The 17,160-nt window shown below is 41.1% G+C and overlaps 1 protein-coding gene across 1 annotated transcript in view; it reads right to left on the bottom strand.

The window, feature by feature from the left end:
• Nucleotides 1-17,160, bottom strand: part of NOX3 (NADPH oxidase 3) — a 57,996-nt gene that overhangs the window by 32,225 nt on the left and 8,611 nt on the right. The window contains exons 5-9 of the mRNA XM_065888731.1: nt 15,307-15,452; nt 12,656-12,837; nt 9,017-9,146; nt 3,807-3,899; nt 1,641-1,894 (exon numbers count right to left, since the gene is read on the bottom strand). Coding sequence (XP_065744803.1) covers nt 1,641-1,894; nt 3,807-3,899; nt 9,017-9,146; nt 12,656-12,837; nt 15,307-15,452 — 805 coding nt within the window. The remainder of the gene's footprint in view (nt 1-1,640; nt 1,895-3,806; nt 3,900-9,016; nt 9,147-12,655; nt 12,838-15,306; nt 15,453-17,160) is intronic.

Raw genomic sequence — 17,160 nt, 5'->3', positions numbered from 1 at the left:
AGTTTACCACGGGTAAATATTTGTTAAATTAAATGAGTTGAAGCATCCATCTTGGGTCCAGGTATTCATTCCTCATCAAATATTTACTCTGTATCCACTACGTGTCAGACACTGTTCTAGGCATGGGACGTATAGAGGAGGACAACCTCTTGCCCTTAGGAAGTTCCATTCTAAGTGTGTCCTTACTGGGTTCACCACCTGAAGTCTTGTAGCTGTGGTCACCTGCTTGGCAGTTCCTGATACCCTCCAAGGATGGCAGAAGAGGGGATGTCTTGATGCTTCTTTTGAAATATCAAATTCCTTCACAAAGTTTTTCTCAACATTTTTGTGTGTGTCCCTGTTTTTCTGGGTCCTGAAACATGGGCTTTGAGTGCTTATTGTATAATCCTGCAGCAAGAGTGGGAATCAATTCTAAGCCACTGTTTACTAAAAGGAGCCAAGGACACTGGGACTTCTGTCGCATGCCCAGGCTTTTCTGAAGAGGATGTTGTTTTGGATTCAATTGTTTAGTCCAGTTGATACGCTGAAATCCTATCTTCCGATGTGACCTTATTTGGAAATAGGATTGTTGCAGATGTAATCAAGTTAAGATGAGGTCATCCAGGAAGATGGGCCCTTAATCCAGTGTGACTGGTGTCTTTGCAAGAAGGGACCACAGAAACACAGAGACACAGACACAAGAGGGGAGGACAACATGTAATGACAGATGCAGAGACTGGACTGTCACAGCCAGCCGCAGCCTCAGAACGCCGAGGATGGCTGGCAAACCACCAGGAGCTGGGAGGAGCTAAGGAAGAATCCTTCCTACAGCTTTCAGAGGGAGCACGGCCCTGCTGACACCGAGATTTCAGACCTGCAGTCTCCAGAACTGTGAGAGATAACACTTCTGTTGTTTTAAGGCCCTTGGTTCATGGTACTTTGTTACGACAACTCCAGGAAACTACATATGGTATCAGTGTTATTCCACTTTCTCAGGTCTACCCATCGTCCGTGTAGCAAAATTAAATCATTTGTTTGCACACCAGTGTTGATTTCAGAAGTCCTAGAGAATGGAGGCAATGTTTTGCCATCTTTGTATTTCTGGCACACAGTGGAGGTTAATTAATACTTTTTGCAATCACACATGTGGGATTGACAATGCACACCACCACTAACTTTCTTGATTCTCAGATTATTTTGTCATTTTCTGAGCTTTAGTCTAATCGTTTAGCTCTTTCTCCAGTGTATGGAGGCTGCCAGGTTAATTTGGACTGTAAAGCATCCTTTTTACGAAGACCAAACTTTACAAATATAATTGAAAAACCTCAGACCGTGACAGCAAAAAGTTCACCAGGCTGCCTTACTCATCATAAGCTGCTTATAATTTGCCAAAGTGACGTTTTGGACCTGGGAAAGCAAAATGTTTCCTCTCCCTGGATCATCACCTGTCTTGAACATTTGTTTTTTAAAGAAATGTACTTGCTCCAAATGGAAATCTGCTGAGTTATATTTTTTTAATAGAGAGTCTCAAATTTTATAAATGGATTCAAATTTACCATACAGAATAATATATTGCAGAAGTTGTTAGCATGTTGATGCACTAAAGGACCCTATTTTTTATAATATTCTAACTTACACATAAAAGAGAAATGGGCTCCCACCTTGGCAGGCTCCAGGGCTCCTTCAGGGCCTGTCCGTTTGCCCCAAAGGCCTTGCATAAAGCTTCTGTCCAGTCTCCTGCTGCCCGGATGTGCACACTGAAGAAGTCCTCCTGGGGAGCGGAGGTGAGGGTGAAGGGGTGCCACTCTAGCGAGGATATGGATGGGCACTGGATCAAGACGTACTGCCCTGGTGCCATTTTAAAGTCACGCTTTTTCATGTGAAGTTCTAGCACTCCAGATGGATGGCTTACCACCTAAATCACAGCAAGAGAGGTGCTGGTTCTTTCACTCAGGTTAAATACTAAGACAATGGCCTTCATTCCATCAAAGGTTTTAAAATTTTTATATCAACTTTTCTGAGGTATGATTGACATAGACCATTCATTTTGAGTTTTCGAGAATCGTTCCAACCCGGACATGAAAGTGATGGCAACTCCAGCAAGAATGACACTGACCTCCTTCAGCGTGCTAGGTAGGAAATTTGGGTAGCTGCATCCAGGGGCAAAGTGGTGTCCAGCACGTGACTGTTTGTCCCAAGTGGCCACTATTTCGATAGCACAGTTAATTTCAGGCCCAAGAGAATTCTAAACTAGCATATCATCCACAGCACTTAATCATGCTTAAAGTTATCAAAATAGCCACAGAATCAACTTCGTGTTTTAAAATATAGGTCCAGTTTGTTACTATTTTCAATGATGTGCATCTTTTCCTGCTTCTTTGTGAACTAACCCTGGTATTTCTCCATTCTGAGTGAAAAACAGCCTTCATACTCTGAAATGTTTTATTCATTTGGTTTGGTTTTAGTCAAGTCTCGTCCAATCTCCTGCCTAGGCTCTGAGTTTTAGATGTAAGAAAGCGTGATGCAAAGGCTATTATTTTTTAAAGAGCTCTATAACTTGCTACTTATCAGAGACAATGAACTAATTTCCCTTCTTAGACTTCCCTCTTGTTGCCAGGCCCCCAGGTCTTCTTTTGTGGCAGGAGGTATAAGGGGGCAGAATCTAGTGTCTAGATACTGTGACAGTATTTTTCCATTCAGAAGAGAATTTCACAGCATTTTAATCATTAGTTTCTCCTCTCCCTACTGATACTCGTTCTGATTCTGCTGTTAAATGGTCTCCCTAGTAACAGCTCGAGTCGATTTCCAGAAGTTTTACTGTCTGGCTCTTGATACAGCTTCATATCCTTTGGTGCTTAACTTAAAAACAGCAACAGGGAAGCAGTTTAAAACAGAAATATGGAGCAATTTCTGCGCATCTGCTTTCATGAAGACAGTTAAAGAGACAAAGTATTCTGTTAATATTGTATTAGCAAAGCTGCATGGGTTTGGTTAGCAGAGAATTTCTTTTAAGAGATTGAAACAACTAGGGGGAGAGTTTGGGGTAGGCTTTCGGTCTCCTTGGCATTTATTCTTTTTTAAAAAATCTTTTGGCTACACTGTGCAGCATGCCCGATCCTGGTCCCCAACCAGGGATTGAACCGCTGCAGTGGAAGCATGGACTCTTAACCACTGGACCGTCAGGGAAGTCCTCCTAGGCATGTATTCTTGATCTATCTGCTGAGGTCTTCCTCCAGCACGAGGTAAAAACTGGAGAGCGGTGAGGAGGGAGGGCAAGATTGGAAAATATTACCACCATGCCTTCATTCCTTAGGGCAGGGCCCTTCCTCTCCATTTTGAACGCCCCGAGTGCCCTTTCTCCCTTTGAACCTGAGGGTGACTGTTCCCGCATCTTCTGTTGAGTGGTTCCAAGTGAGAGTGTGTGTATTTGAAAATATGTGAATTATTTGCGTGTTTGCAACATTCGTATTTTTATGCTGTGGAGGAAGTGATTATACTCTAAGTCACTATGATCCATGTAAAGCATACTCAGCCCTCCTGCGTTCTCCCCCTAGAGAGACACCGAAATAAAGAGAAATACAGATGATTCCAGGGCTGTACCATAACCTTTATCAGAATTCTGTGCACCAGTCAGAGCCCTGCTCCCTGTCTTCAGTAAAATTAGTCTCACTAAAAGATGCACAGGATACAAGAAATTATTAGAACAGAAGATGAGCCTCTAAATTACAGATGGTTCTGCAATAAAAATGGCAAATTAAAAACTTGGGCTAATAAAAAATTTTCATCTACACTCAGGTTTTTCTTCAGACTTAAACCTGCATGCATACCTTGGTAATGACTACTTCTTGTTGAAATCGCCAGAACCGAAGTATTCTTTCACACGCATACAAGACCACAGGGCCTAAAACCCATTTCCAAGCCTGCAGAGAGAGAGGAAAAGGAAATGAAAATAGAATCCAAATATTTCCAATTTGAACCAATCAATATGTAACACGACGGAGTTTAGACATTTTCCTTTAAGTTTGGGCCAGTTATCAACAACAAAGATATCTCCTTGTATTAAATGCTATAACATTCAATTATTCCTTGAAGTCTACAAGCTTATTTAAGAGACTAAACTCTTCTGTATTGGTTTTTAGGCTTACTTGATCAATGATGCTTTTATGCAATTAGAAATAACTGCATTTGCAAAGAAATAGAAAGCAGATTGATGTTTATGTTATATATGATAGGGTCATAAATGCTCCCAAACTCAGCCAAAGTCAAAGGCTTACAAACTACATTACTGAGTTAACAGGACATGAGAATTCAATAAAAAATGTTTCGGATAGTAATTTTGGGGGCCAACAATGCATCACAACTTGGGGGATCTGCCTAGAGCAACTCACACACCCACCCTCCCACTCCCACTCACACACATGCGTGCAGCCAATGTTATATGGAATAAAACAAACTTAGTTTCTCAGCACTTTATTTTTTTAAAAGTCTTCCTTTATTGAATTTGTTACAATAGTGCTTCTGTTTTATGTTTTGGTTTTTTTGGCCACGAGGCATGTGGGATCACAGATCCCCGACCAAGGATCGAACCCACACCCCCTGCATTGGAAAGCGAAGTCTTAACCACTTGAATGCCAGGGAAGTCCCCAGTTTTCAACACTTTAAATCTAGGTTTACAGAATCAGAGCAAAAGCCTCAACACTTGTCTGGAGAATTTTGACAGGGAACTTCCCCATTCTGTGTTAACCTTTTATGAGTATAATCTGCCTTACTGAGGGTCAGTTTACCAGCAGGCCACTCTTGTACCATGGGTTGGGTTACAGCATTAGGTGTGTGCTTCCCCTAAAAGGCAAGGAATGGCAACTTAAAAATTTTGAAGGTTTGATATCAAACAACCTTCTGAGGCATATGATATTCTCTTTATTTTGCAGAAAAGGAAACTAAGGCTCAGCAAGATGAAACAAATTGTCCAGGGTCACAAAGGTGATAAACAAGGTGCACAGTGAAGACATGAACTGGTCTTGACCACCCAGCCTGTGCTCTTCCCATGTCATCATGCTTCTTTCTGTCCAATGCTGACATTAGAAAGGGTACGTATTCTACAAACTATTAGAGACTCATTAATTCATTGAATTTTAGGAGGATAAGGGTTCTTGGATATCTAGTCTAGTTCTTCTTTTAAAGAAGAAATAACATAACGTTCTGGGAATGAGTATGAGTTGCCTAGGGACACAGAAGGCGGTCTCAAGAGAGCCAGGACTAGAACCCAAGCCTTCTCCTAACTTCCCCGAATTCCCTCCTTGGAATTCTAAATCCACCGACCTTACTCTTAGAATCCTATCTCAGGAACAGAAAGGGTGTCCCCTTCTCTTGAACTCAGATATTCACTAAAAACCTCACCGACTGACTCATCACCTTCCTTGTTCATTACTCCCCTATTATCCTTCTCTGTCTTTTCTGTTGACCGGTCACAAGCCCTTCAGCATCATTTTTGCTTTTGTTATCTTTCCTGTTTCTTCTAAATCTCTTTTGTTTATTTCTAGGTCTGTTTGCACTGCACTTTTTCTCACTTACATCAACCTTCTGTGCTTTTTCCCTGGGAGCCTCTTGTTTGCCTGACAAAGGCTCGATTTATGTAGGCAACACAAAGCAATTTGACCCACTTATTCTTTTCTGCCTCAGTGGGGTTCAGCAATGTGTGCAGAATAGCAGAGAGAATAAAACCTTCTGTCCACCTGTGCTGTGGGTGAGGTAAGGATGATGATCAGAGTAAGGGATGAGGCAGGAAGGGGTAGACGTGGAGGATGTGGTTGGACCAAAGCAGTGAATCCTTAGGTCTCTTATGCTCGAATGAACCAAAAAATATTTTGAGAGTTGGCTTGGATATTTACAGAAATGATAACAAGGATGCAATTCTTTCTATATGAGCTTAGAGAGAGATTTGCAAAATCACTCCCATAGTTTCTATGTGATTTTACAAGTAATCTTCCACACCCATTTTAGAAAGTTTGTGACAACATACACTTCATTTTGTTGGTGTCAAGTCAGTCATGCTCTCTGCTTTTTCCATGTTGACAAAATGGAACGGATTATTTTTCTTTGTACGGTTAGTCAGGGAGGAGAATGTAAGCTATTAATCCTTGGCTCTATCTCTATCTAGTATATAAATTGCTCCAGGAGGAGAAAGCCCAGTTTAGTTACACTGTGATACTCCTGGGGCCCCTGGAAGGTAGGAATGGAGGGAGAGGATGGCCAGAGATGAATATTCAAAGATAAATATCCCGGCAGTGATGACCAGGATAGGCAAGAGCAAGTAAAAACAAGAAGGAGACACGGCCCAGAGCGGGAGGGGCAAGGTAGAACTTGGACTGGGTCCCAGAAGACCTGGCTTCTGATCTTGGGGTAACCATCCCTCACCCTATGCCTTTAGGAAAATCTTGGGTTTTTTTATGTTCAAATTTTCTGCTTTATAAAATGGGAGAATTGAAGGAAATTATTATTTGGGTTCCCTCCAAGCTCTTATATGCTTTAGTTCTACTCACAGAGATAAACACAATGTCGGGGTCATAGAGCTGTAGATAGCAGCAGAGAGCTGACAAAATGAGGAGTGGAAGGAGGCCAGAGATTCAGAATGAATGTCGAAGAGTAGAGAGGTGAAAGCTCATGGCCACAGAGTTAGGAGCTCTGGCTCCTTGATGTGATTTTGCTAGGAATGCCCTTTGTGACCATAGGTAAGAAATAAAAGCTCCTTGGACCTCGATTTCTCCATCTATTAAATAAAGGGTCAGGTCTATTTAGTATCTAAGTTTCTTTAATGTTAAAAGACCTGTGGATTTTTAGCTTTATTTTTTCTTCTCTAAAAATACTCAAAAAGTCATGGTACAGTGAGTATTTTATGATAGAAATAAAACCATGTTGATTTAAAAGCTGCAGTAATGAAACTTGTTTCCTCCACTTTCACTCCTGGTTTTTCATTCCTACCAGAAATAAGAACATGCTGGCTTTGATTTTATTTTATGTATGTGTTTACGAATGGCCTCTTTTTCTAGACAATAAGATTTCCAGGAGCGGAAACCACATCCCTGAATCCTGCGTCTACTGTGATGCCAAGAATATAATAACCACTTGGCAAAAGTTTGCTAAATTGACTCTACCTCAGTTAAAGCTTTTTCCTATACCATTGACATCATTCCCTAGTAATTTAAAAAGTGCCAGTCTTATTACTATTATTAGTTGTTAATGTTGCAGTTAAATGAAATAAGGCGCTTCTTTGGCTAAGGAAGACCAAGGCATCTTTTGGGATGGATTTTGCATGAGGAATTCTATAGAGTCTGGAGTCTTGCATGTGTCTGTGAGTTTGGGTAGAGAGGGGGAGTGAGACAAGTGGGGGAAAAGGGGATTGCGAAGTATAACTGTTTCCTTTGATCAGTTCAGTTTATATGAAGTGATGTACAAAGCATCCTTAGCTCTACCGTGGGAGTAGTACACCCTTAAAGGTGAACTGATAAATATATTCTATTGAGAAAAGCACCATGAAAATGCACCGAGTTAAGAGAGGCAAAGAGGAAGAGATGGATTCCTGCAAAGACGGGGTAGGTGTGGTGCAGTGAAGCGAGGGCACTTGTCCTTGGGATGCCTTTTGGATTCAGTGTCTCTAAGACATCAGAGAGAATATCGTACAGCTCAGCCAAGCGGTAATTGCAGAGCCCACACACGCTTTGAATCAGGATCCATTAAAAATAATGGGAAAGAGTGACAACCTGAGTTTGGGTGTGCGAGGAAGTATAGCAGGGGAGAGTGAACAGAGAGGTGGGTACGTTCCCCCCTCTTCATGATAGTTAACGTCAGCATACGCTGCTGGAAGCGGGCTCTAGTCTGTATTCATGAGGTGTGGGAGAGTATTGATTTTTTTATGGAGACACTGTAGCTGAACATTTTAGTGAGGCCTTCGTGTTCCTCATTAATATGCAGGCTGGGTAGTGGCTCCCGATGGTTGGGTTTAAGACAGAGACAATCTATACCGGCCATTAAAAGAACCACAGCCTAATGGACACATCCATTGTACTTCTCTCGGTTTTAAACATTCTTCCTAGCTGTTTCCACTCTTAAAATCCAGCGCTTAATTTAATAGAGTTAGGGATTTTCGAAAAAGTCAATCATTATATTCTTCACATGCTGATGACATAATTTCCCGAATCCTCACCATTTATATACTGAAAACTATCTTCCCATTGTTTAATGATACATATTTTTTGGTACTTGTTTCCTCCTCGTTTTAATCTGCTGGTTTCATTTACTTTCCTTCATGCATTACCCAGCTGCCCCAAGGTTTGCATTGTTCTAAGACCTGTGAGGATACCAAAGAGAATTACTATTTCTATTTATCTATGCCACCAAGTGTCATGCTTACAGCATACCCTGGAAATCTTACTTTTGAGATCCTGTGGACATTATCGTCTACTCTAGTTAAGTCTATTTGGGGCTAATATTCTCATTATTTCAGTAGTAAAAGCTTAATTAGAACAGGAAGTAAATGCGCGTAAACTCAATTTTTTCCATCTCGAAAGTTGTGGAAAGAAAGAAGGCAAGCTTATAAAGAGGGCATGATTCTCATTTGGTCGTCGCCTAATGTTCATTTGGGAAGGGATGCAATTAATTCTCAGAGTGGAGAGGGCAGTTGTTCAGGGGGTAGGGAGCTGAGTGCAGAGGGAGGTGAGCCAAACAGCTTTCTGACTCCTCTGGAGACAGGACTGTGCTTGCGGGGGAGCGGTGGGGGGGGGGGGGGGCTCTGAATTCCCACCCTCTCAGCCATCCATATTTAAATGTAAGTGGAAGGACACGTTTCAAAATGAACAAAGTGCTTTTGGCAGGCAACCTCTTGTAAAATGATCCATAACTCGAGTTCCCCATTAGCACACTTAATAAAGAGTTGGCTTTGTCTCATGGTGACATGCGCTGTTCTTTTTTCAAGCATATAAAAGCTCTAGCTATTTCAACTGTGGCGACAGCTATTTTTAAAAGCTCCTGGGCTCATTCTTACCGAAGGTTCCTTGCCAGAAAATTGAGGCACGGGGCACCGGGCAGCCGTCTGCCACTCAGCGAGGTGTTCTCTACAGAAGGTGACGTTGTGTAGCAGAAGACTCTCAGCGGTTTGCCCTCGAACAATCCGACTTGCCATTAAAAACAAAACAAAACAAAACCGCCAAATTTGAAACTGATTTTGTGCAGTGTTGGGATGCCACAGATACATAGTCTACGACGGACTCTGCAATAACATTTCCACTGTCTTGAAATCTGGGCTGGGGTGTATTTCCCTGAGCATCTTTAAAAATAGGAATTTAAGAAGCTTCGAGTAACTCTGAAGATACCAGAAAAGAAGTGCCCCTCGGTGGTATCCTGTGTTAAATTGAAAGCGTCTGTATTAGAGAATTCATAATGAAGGGAAATTGTGGGAACACATCCTTTTGTAGACTGTTGACTTTAATTAGGTTATGTCTTATCCTGAGTGCTGATTTGGGCTAATTGGCTACCTTTGTACTATTTGGAAATTTTGCAAATTTATTGAACTTCTACCCTTCCTGGTTTGTTTCTGAAGTTTCTGAAGCACCTAGAAGTTATCAAGTGAAGAAGTCAAAAGAAGTGCCCTGAATAATGGTATTTTTCCCGCCAGTGACTGATAGCAGGCTTAGTATTTGACAGGGTAAAAATAGGTCAGTGTGAAATGTGCCTTCAAGACGATATTGTTGAATTGGAGAGTGAAAAAGGAAGCTGGCCTTCGTGAATGGAGCACTGGATCAAGAGTCCTGTGGTACTGCTATATATATATATATATATATTTTTTTTTTTTTCATTTTTTGGCCGTGCCATGCAGCATGTGGGATCTTAGTTCCGTGACCAGGGATCGAACCCATGCCCCCTATAGTGGAGGCATGGAGTCTTAACCACTGGACTGCCAGGGAAGTTCTGATCCTGCTATATTATATTTGCTACAGATGCAGAACCCATTGACCCTGGACAATTTGCTTAGGTACAAATTCCTCCCTTTACCCACTGGTGCACAGGCTGTGAAGCATGTGATGCTGAGGTCATGTAATCCAGGTGTTGCTCAATTCCTAGCAGTTTATGAGTAAAATACATGGATTAACTTTTGAGGAACATGATCCTCACAGAGAAAATTTAGCATGACACAGCTCAGGTCCTGGGTAGCCTGTGGAGTAACATGTCTCCTTTCGCATCGTAGGGCCTGGGACGAGGGCACGGCAATGCCCTTGGAAACAGCCTGGAGAACTGCCATCCTGGCCTTTTTCCCAGTCTGTTTTATGGAAGTCATCCAACTTGATAACATCCCACTGAGTTAGATGAGCAAAACTATCTGTGAATCTCCCATGAGCAAATGATGCCCAGACAGAGGAAGGGTGAATAAAAAATAGGAGCCAGAGGAAAAGAATCTGTCAATTTTAACACCTTCGTTCTCAGGCCTTAGACAACATTTCGTATTTTACCTAAAGGAACCTCAGAACACTTCTCAAATGCAGTAGGTATCTTTTTAAAATTTTTTAAACTTTTTATGTCTTCATCTATGCCATCCCAAAATAAGAAGATTAGTGGGCTTTAACACATTCCAATAATCCTACTTGGCATTTTTGTACAGAATTTGCAAATTACTTTTTGCTGTAAACAGTAGCTGTAGAATACTTCACGCTGAGAAGATTAAATGAGGCCCTTATCCCAAAATAAGCCTTCCAACTAAGTTAAAATGACTAAAAAATATTTCATCTTATGAAATGTTATTTGGATATTAAAAAATATCTCCAATGAAACACTGCCCATTGAAATCCTCTTTTGCTTCTACAATGGACCAGGGTGTGAATGCCGGGGAGGAAGGATCAGGGTGATGCACATGTCATTTTTGTGAAGAGTTCTTCTAGACACATGTGAATTATGAAGAGCCTCTCAAATGAACTACAGGGGTTAACACCCTGGCACCAGCAGAAGAGGCCACAGAGAAAGGAAGGCCTGACAGTCTTTGGGGTGGAAGGCTTGGGGACGACATACCATCCACCCCACCCTCCAAATACAAAAAGTCAGGGTGAGGGATGGCACATTCAGAAGAGTCAACTGCAGGTATTTTAAAGTTAAAAGAGGCTAGAAAGCCCTTAGCCAGGCAGCAGCATCAATATGAACATTGACTGACTAGGTTTCTAAAGATTAGCAGAGGGATGGCCAATATTTTAGGGTAAAATACACCCCTGGGGCAATTCTTCCTCCTACAATGTCTGTGTCAGACAAGCTGACAGATGATGGGGGAGCTCTTAACTGGGCAGAGGCAGTGGCAGCAGCTCGGAGCCCCTTCAAGAAGTGGAGGGCTGAGATGAGGGGTGCTTCTAGTGTGGGAGGGAGACTGGAGGACGCAGTTGACTTGCTGGGAGGTGCTGATTGAGAAGAGCTCCCAGAGGGCCCCGCATGGGATCCACAGTCACCACGTGGTGTGTGACCTGCTTGGCCATCCAGCCTCTTGGGCCGTGTGTTTCCCCTTCCAGGTCTGGGCAGAAACAGAGTCCACCTCTGAGACTCGGCCCCCCTGCACTCAGCAGCTGCCGTGGTGGGAGAACAAGGTGCAGGACATGGTATCATGTGAGTGTGGGTAGCAGATGAAGAACTTCTGGCAAGCCATACAGGGCTTTGCAATATCACCAGGCACGGTCTTGCAAGTGTCGAGGAATGGTTTATTCGCGGAAGTAGAGAACCAATCTTCAGGGCTTGTTACGAGTAAAGGTTTGGTTGCATGAAGACCGGTGTCTTGGGTCTGACTGCCATTTATTTGTCCTGGGATCTTGAGCGAATCACTTAACCCTTTGAACATCTGTTTCCTCCTTATGAAATGGGGAATAACAGCACCGTCTCTATTGGGCAGGACGGTTTTCAAGGTCAAATTGGTCGTGCATATACATAAATGTACTTTGAAAATTTAACATGGGAAAAAAGAACATCAATTTATGAAGTAATTAATATGGGACAACCTAGTTTACAGACATCAATTGGTTAATTGGTCTAGAGCCATTTTGGTAATATTTAAAGAACTGAAAACACTATCTTTGAAGGTGCTATACTTCAGATGCTGCTGCTCTAGCTTCCTGATGAAGGAATTAAGAGTTACCAGGTGGGTGTTGAATGCCAGCACAGCATTTTATTGGATGTTTGAGGAAAAAGGATTCCTAGAGGTCAGACGGGGAAACTGAGGTTCAGGGAATTGAAAGCCTTGCACATGGTCACTCTGAAGACCAGTGGCAGAGCCTAGGTCAGATTGGCCATCTCACACACTGTCCCCTCCCCGACACTGGGATGATTTTGGTCAAGCAGAAGTAAACTCTGGGTGTCAAAAATATATATTCCAACGAATCCCATATAAATTGGATTGTGAAAATAGGTTCTGAATGAAACAGAGATCTATTGTTACTCAGCATTCATTAAAATTCTTATATACATGTCAAGACTCTCCAACAGAGTTAGCTAGGAAAAGTATAATCCTTCACCATCTACATTGCTTATTTTCAGTATTATTAAAAAGGTGTTTGGCACAGAGAATGTGCTTTTTTCATACATTCTATGTGTCCATTAGTCTTGCATGTCATGTTTTTCCATCTAAAAGACTTTCTAAGACGCCGCCGTAAGGACTCACCCTGCCCCGTGGATAGCCAGACCGATAAAGAAGATGATAAAAACATGGTGTGTGTACCAGAACAACTCATAGGACGCCTGCCGGATGAACTCGGTGGAAGAGGTCATGATCAAGATCAAAGCCAGAGAGATCAACAGGCCAGTAATACCCGCGACTGTCCTTAGCAACTCAGTGATTGTGTTCTAAAAGAAACAAGCACCATGACATTAATGTCTCAGTCCTGTTTTTCCATTTTAGGATCAATATTTGAGAGTCCAAGCAGGTAGCAATTCACAGTGTTCTAATCAGAAGCATATTAGCCTTGAAAAGCATCCCCATACACTTCAAGAGGGAACTTCCTTGCCCTCTCCTCTACTCCACCTGAGGGTGGAAATTCACTCTGCTCAAATTTTGCCCAATGCCATTTTGTTAACTACATTTATTTTTCCATCTGTATAAATCAACTGTCATGTCAAAGTTATTATGTTGAATTGAAATTAGGACAATATATGAAAATGCATTTTAAGATACAATACTGCAAAATAAAGCCGAGTTTCAAGTTTTTAATTTTTAAAATAAGAATGTCCATGCTTAATTGCATCTTAACATTAATAAACACTGTTTTGGAGAGGTCCCTCAGGGGCATTCCTAATAAAGCAGCTGCACACTCTGTTCCCCTGGCGGTTATTCCTTGCTCTCGCTTTTTAATTGGAAGGACCATGACTTGCATTTCTTTCATGTTACCTCAGGAGGCTTGGAATAAGGCTTTGTAAATCCCAGGTGATCAATAAAGATACAGCTCTCCTTATCGGACAGACCCTGCCAAAAGGCCAGAATTCTGCCCTGTGAATGTAGAGGTTGATTAAATAGCTTTTTAGAATGTGAATCACAAAGCATTTTGTTTTTATTGTGAGTTTCCCATATTCAGGCCAAGTCATTAGTATTCACACATTGTGTTACTATCTTTGAGACAACAATGAGCTCAGTGAACTCACACTATATCTTTTGTCAGTTAAATCTCATTAATTTGGGCTGCTTTGAGATCTTAAGGTAATTTGGACAGGGACTTCTCTGTTGTTTATTTTTTCTTCATAGAGCACAGTGGAAATAAAATTGAAAGGGGTATGTGTAAAACATTTAAAAGACTTTTTTCAAGTGTACTCAGGCATTTTAGAAATCCATTTACATCATATGATGTGCTAATTACAAATCATTCTTCTTTGCTGATTAAAGCAAATCCCCACTTCCCTCTTGCCAGGACATATTTATAGACTGGTTTCAGTTGCAATGATTTGTCTTAAACAATTCCACTGTGTCTCTTTAGAAATACTCTGTAATGTACACACTGTGTTACTGATACCCATCTTTCTCTAAATATCCCAAATTAGAGGGTTTCCTGAACTTAATTAGTACTTAAATAGTATATTGCTTCTAAAATTACAAAATAACCATACAGGGAGTAGCTTAATCATCTTGTTAAATTGCTTTAAAAATATTTATAATAAGTGCTATTTATTACATAGTCTCTTCAAAATGTTGAGATTTATTCTCGGGTGTGTATTGCAATGAATTTTCCAGAGCCCTAGTGGGGAAAAGAGTTAACCCCAGTAGGTGCCCAGACAAATCCTGCAGCTCAAATGAGTACACCAAAGGCATTCCATTCCCACAAGCTTAAGGCATCTGTAGCTTCTAATTGTTGTCAGCTAAGAAAATGTAGCTCTAACTTGATCAGTGGCCTGCTTTTCAAAATCATCTTAGGATAATTAGAGGACATGACATGGAAGAATTTCCCCAAAAAGAGACTTTGAATTTTGCTTCTTCAAATCAGGCTGCGTGGGCAAAAGGTCACTTAAAGGGATGGCCCAGATGGTAGTGGAGAAATTTCCATTCTGGAGAGTATTGTCTTAGGGCTCTTCTTGGGCAGTACAGATTTTTGAGCTTCGTCAACATGCTGAATACATGTTCCAATATAGTAGGTAGTACATGGTAAAAGTTTAAACCAATCAGGAAAAGAGAGGTAGAGGGTGGATTAAAGGAGAGAAATGTCTTAATCTTTACAGATGGCTTTCTGTGGCTATACTTTGGGTATTCTTTTTTGTTTCCCACATGGGCACACAGCTAATTAGCACTAATGATGTCACTGGCCATGCGGGTCTTATTCTGGAATTAGCTGCTTTGCCCAGCATCAGATTTGCCAAACTAGCTAGTCACCTGTGTGCCAAAAATGACACAGGAGAAGGGATCCAGAAAACAATTTGCAAACTGAAAATGAAGACATCCAATTCTTCCTCCCTGAATTTAGATGGCACTTCACATTCTTTATGATTCTAACATAGGCAAAAAAAAAATCTAATCATGAGCTACTTAAAAAAATTTAAATGTTAGGGTTTTAACAGGTTATTGCATTTCTTGTTTAGGTGTATTTACTATTTTTTGCTATAAACTAATTAAGTGGCATCGGTTTTTCTTCTTGTTCATAACTTCTCAGCAACATTGATGGCAGAAGAAAATAACTTTTTTAAAAGGTGAAATTGATGTTAGCATTTGGCATAAAAACCTCTCTAGCTTTTTGTTTCATTAAAAGCTTTTGAAATACAGTATTCCTGATAAAGGGATCAGAAAAGGAAGAATCTGGGGGATGAGCAGCCAGGTGGCATGCAAGGAGAACTCACTGTGTGGAAGGTCCGGATGGGGTTGAGGTAGGTCTCATCTGGGGCGTTGCCAAGTTTGGAAAGTGCGGCTACAAGTCCCTCTGCTTCCGGTGACTGGCTCCAGTGGTAGTACTCCAGGTTACACAAATGCGCCAAGATATGGATGGCTACGGGTCAGGGATGATATGGGACATGCACCATGTGGATTTCTTCCTTGGTAGTTACTCAGAAACTCAGTGCCTATCTGGTCAAGTTTCTCTGTTCTGGTTTTTGTAATATCTAAGGAAGAGTAATTTGTGCATCTTTCCCAAGTGTCTTGAATGGAATGAATCAAATACTTCTGAAGATATTGTATGATTCACAGCATTCATTTTAATTATATTCACATAAATTAAATTTCAATTCACCATAATTTAATTATAAACATATAATCATTTTGGACCTGGAATAGATATTATGATATACAAGCTAATTTTATATATATATATATATATATATATATATATATATATATATGTATTCCATCCTATACATATACATAAGATACACACACACACACACACACACACACACACACAACACACCCCTTCTTTCCCAAGAAATAAGAAAACATTGTCTAGAATACTGTGCATAATGCACACTAATATATATGCATACGACATACGTATGGATACCAGAGGAGACAGTGTTCTTGTTCTCTTTCAGACTTTATATTTTTTATTCTTACTTTATACATTTTAGTGTACATGTATATATATACCTACATGTACACATACACACATATACTTGCATGTGTTATTCCTAGTGGACTGAAATAAGCCAGTATTTATGGAACTAAGCCTCTTTGTATATTCTTAAGAAGAAAATTCAGCTTTCTAATTCTGGGAATTGGTGATGTCTAAATTCCACATGAAGAGAATAAGCTCAGAACACAGCATCATCCAGCCTACGAAGTCTGTGCCCGATGCTACTTTTCCCGGTCTTCTGAAATCTGTGGGGAAGCCAGCAGTCACAACGTCCAGACAAAGACATCCTGAGTCTCTTCCTATCAATGGAAGCCCTGCTGGGTGGCCAGCTGATACTTGCCATTGGGATCAGATTCAAGTGTGAAATGAGAATTCATTACCCAGAGTACAGATAATTTCCCGGTTGATATGTTTTTCTTTTTTTCCTGCACCCACAGTGAAAAGCAGCAGAGGCTACTACTACTATAAATCTCTACAGTTGTGGGTGAATTCTGGGGTCCTCCACGGCTCTAAGTTGTGGCTGGAGGTATGGGGAGTGAGGGGAAAAGGAAGAGCAGAAAGTTCTGTGAATATCGGTGGCATTTGATTCCTGTGGTCCCAGTATCAGATACATTTAGAAATGACATCTTCTATTTAGCCTCTTCTCTCTGCCACCTGAGTTTCTTTTAACAGAGCCATTCCCTCTTCTGCGCTGCCAAGCAGTCCTCACGCTTTAAGACCCAATTCAAAAATTGTCTTCTCAAGCATTCTTCGATTCCACAAGCACGGATGTCATACCTTGATGACATTTCCCAGATACTATGGTTCTGAGTATTTATTTATACCTGCGATTCTTGATGGACTTTGACGCCTCAAGACTCGTTCATCTTGAAACCTCAACACCTGGCACACGCTTAGCACCAGCCTGTCCTTAGTAATGATCTGTAGAGTGACCATAAGATTACAGAAAGGGAGAAAGGTCCAGGGAGTCAATCTGTGTGCAACATCGTTGGAGTAGTGTTTTCCCTGCTGATACGTGTTTTAACACATTTTCCTACAGCCTTTTAGTTAGAAATCAGTTCAAATATACTTTTGGTTGAAGCTCACTTAAGAAGGCAAAGCACATTATAGTGTTTCTGGGTCTGTGCTG

The sequence above is a fragment of the Phocoena phocoena genome, chromosome 12, assembly GCF_963924675.1.
Source record: "Phocoena phocoena chromosome 12, mPhoPho1.1, whole genome shotgun sequence".
NCBI lineage: Eukaryota > Metazoa > Chordata > Mammalia > Artiodactyla > Phocoenidae > Phocoena > Phocoena phocoena.
This window is presented reverse-complemented; position numbering and strand designations above follow the sequence as displayed.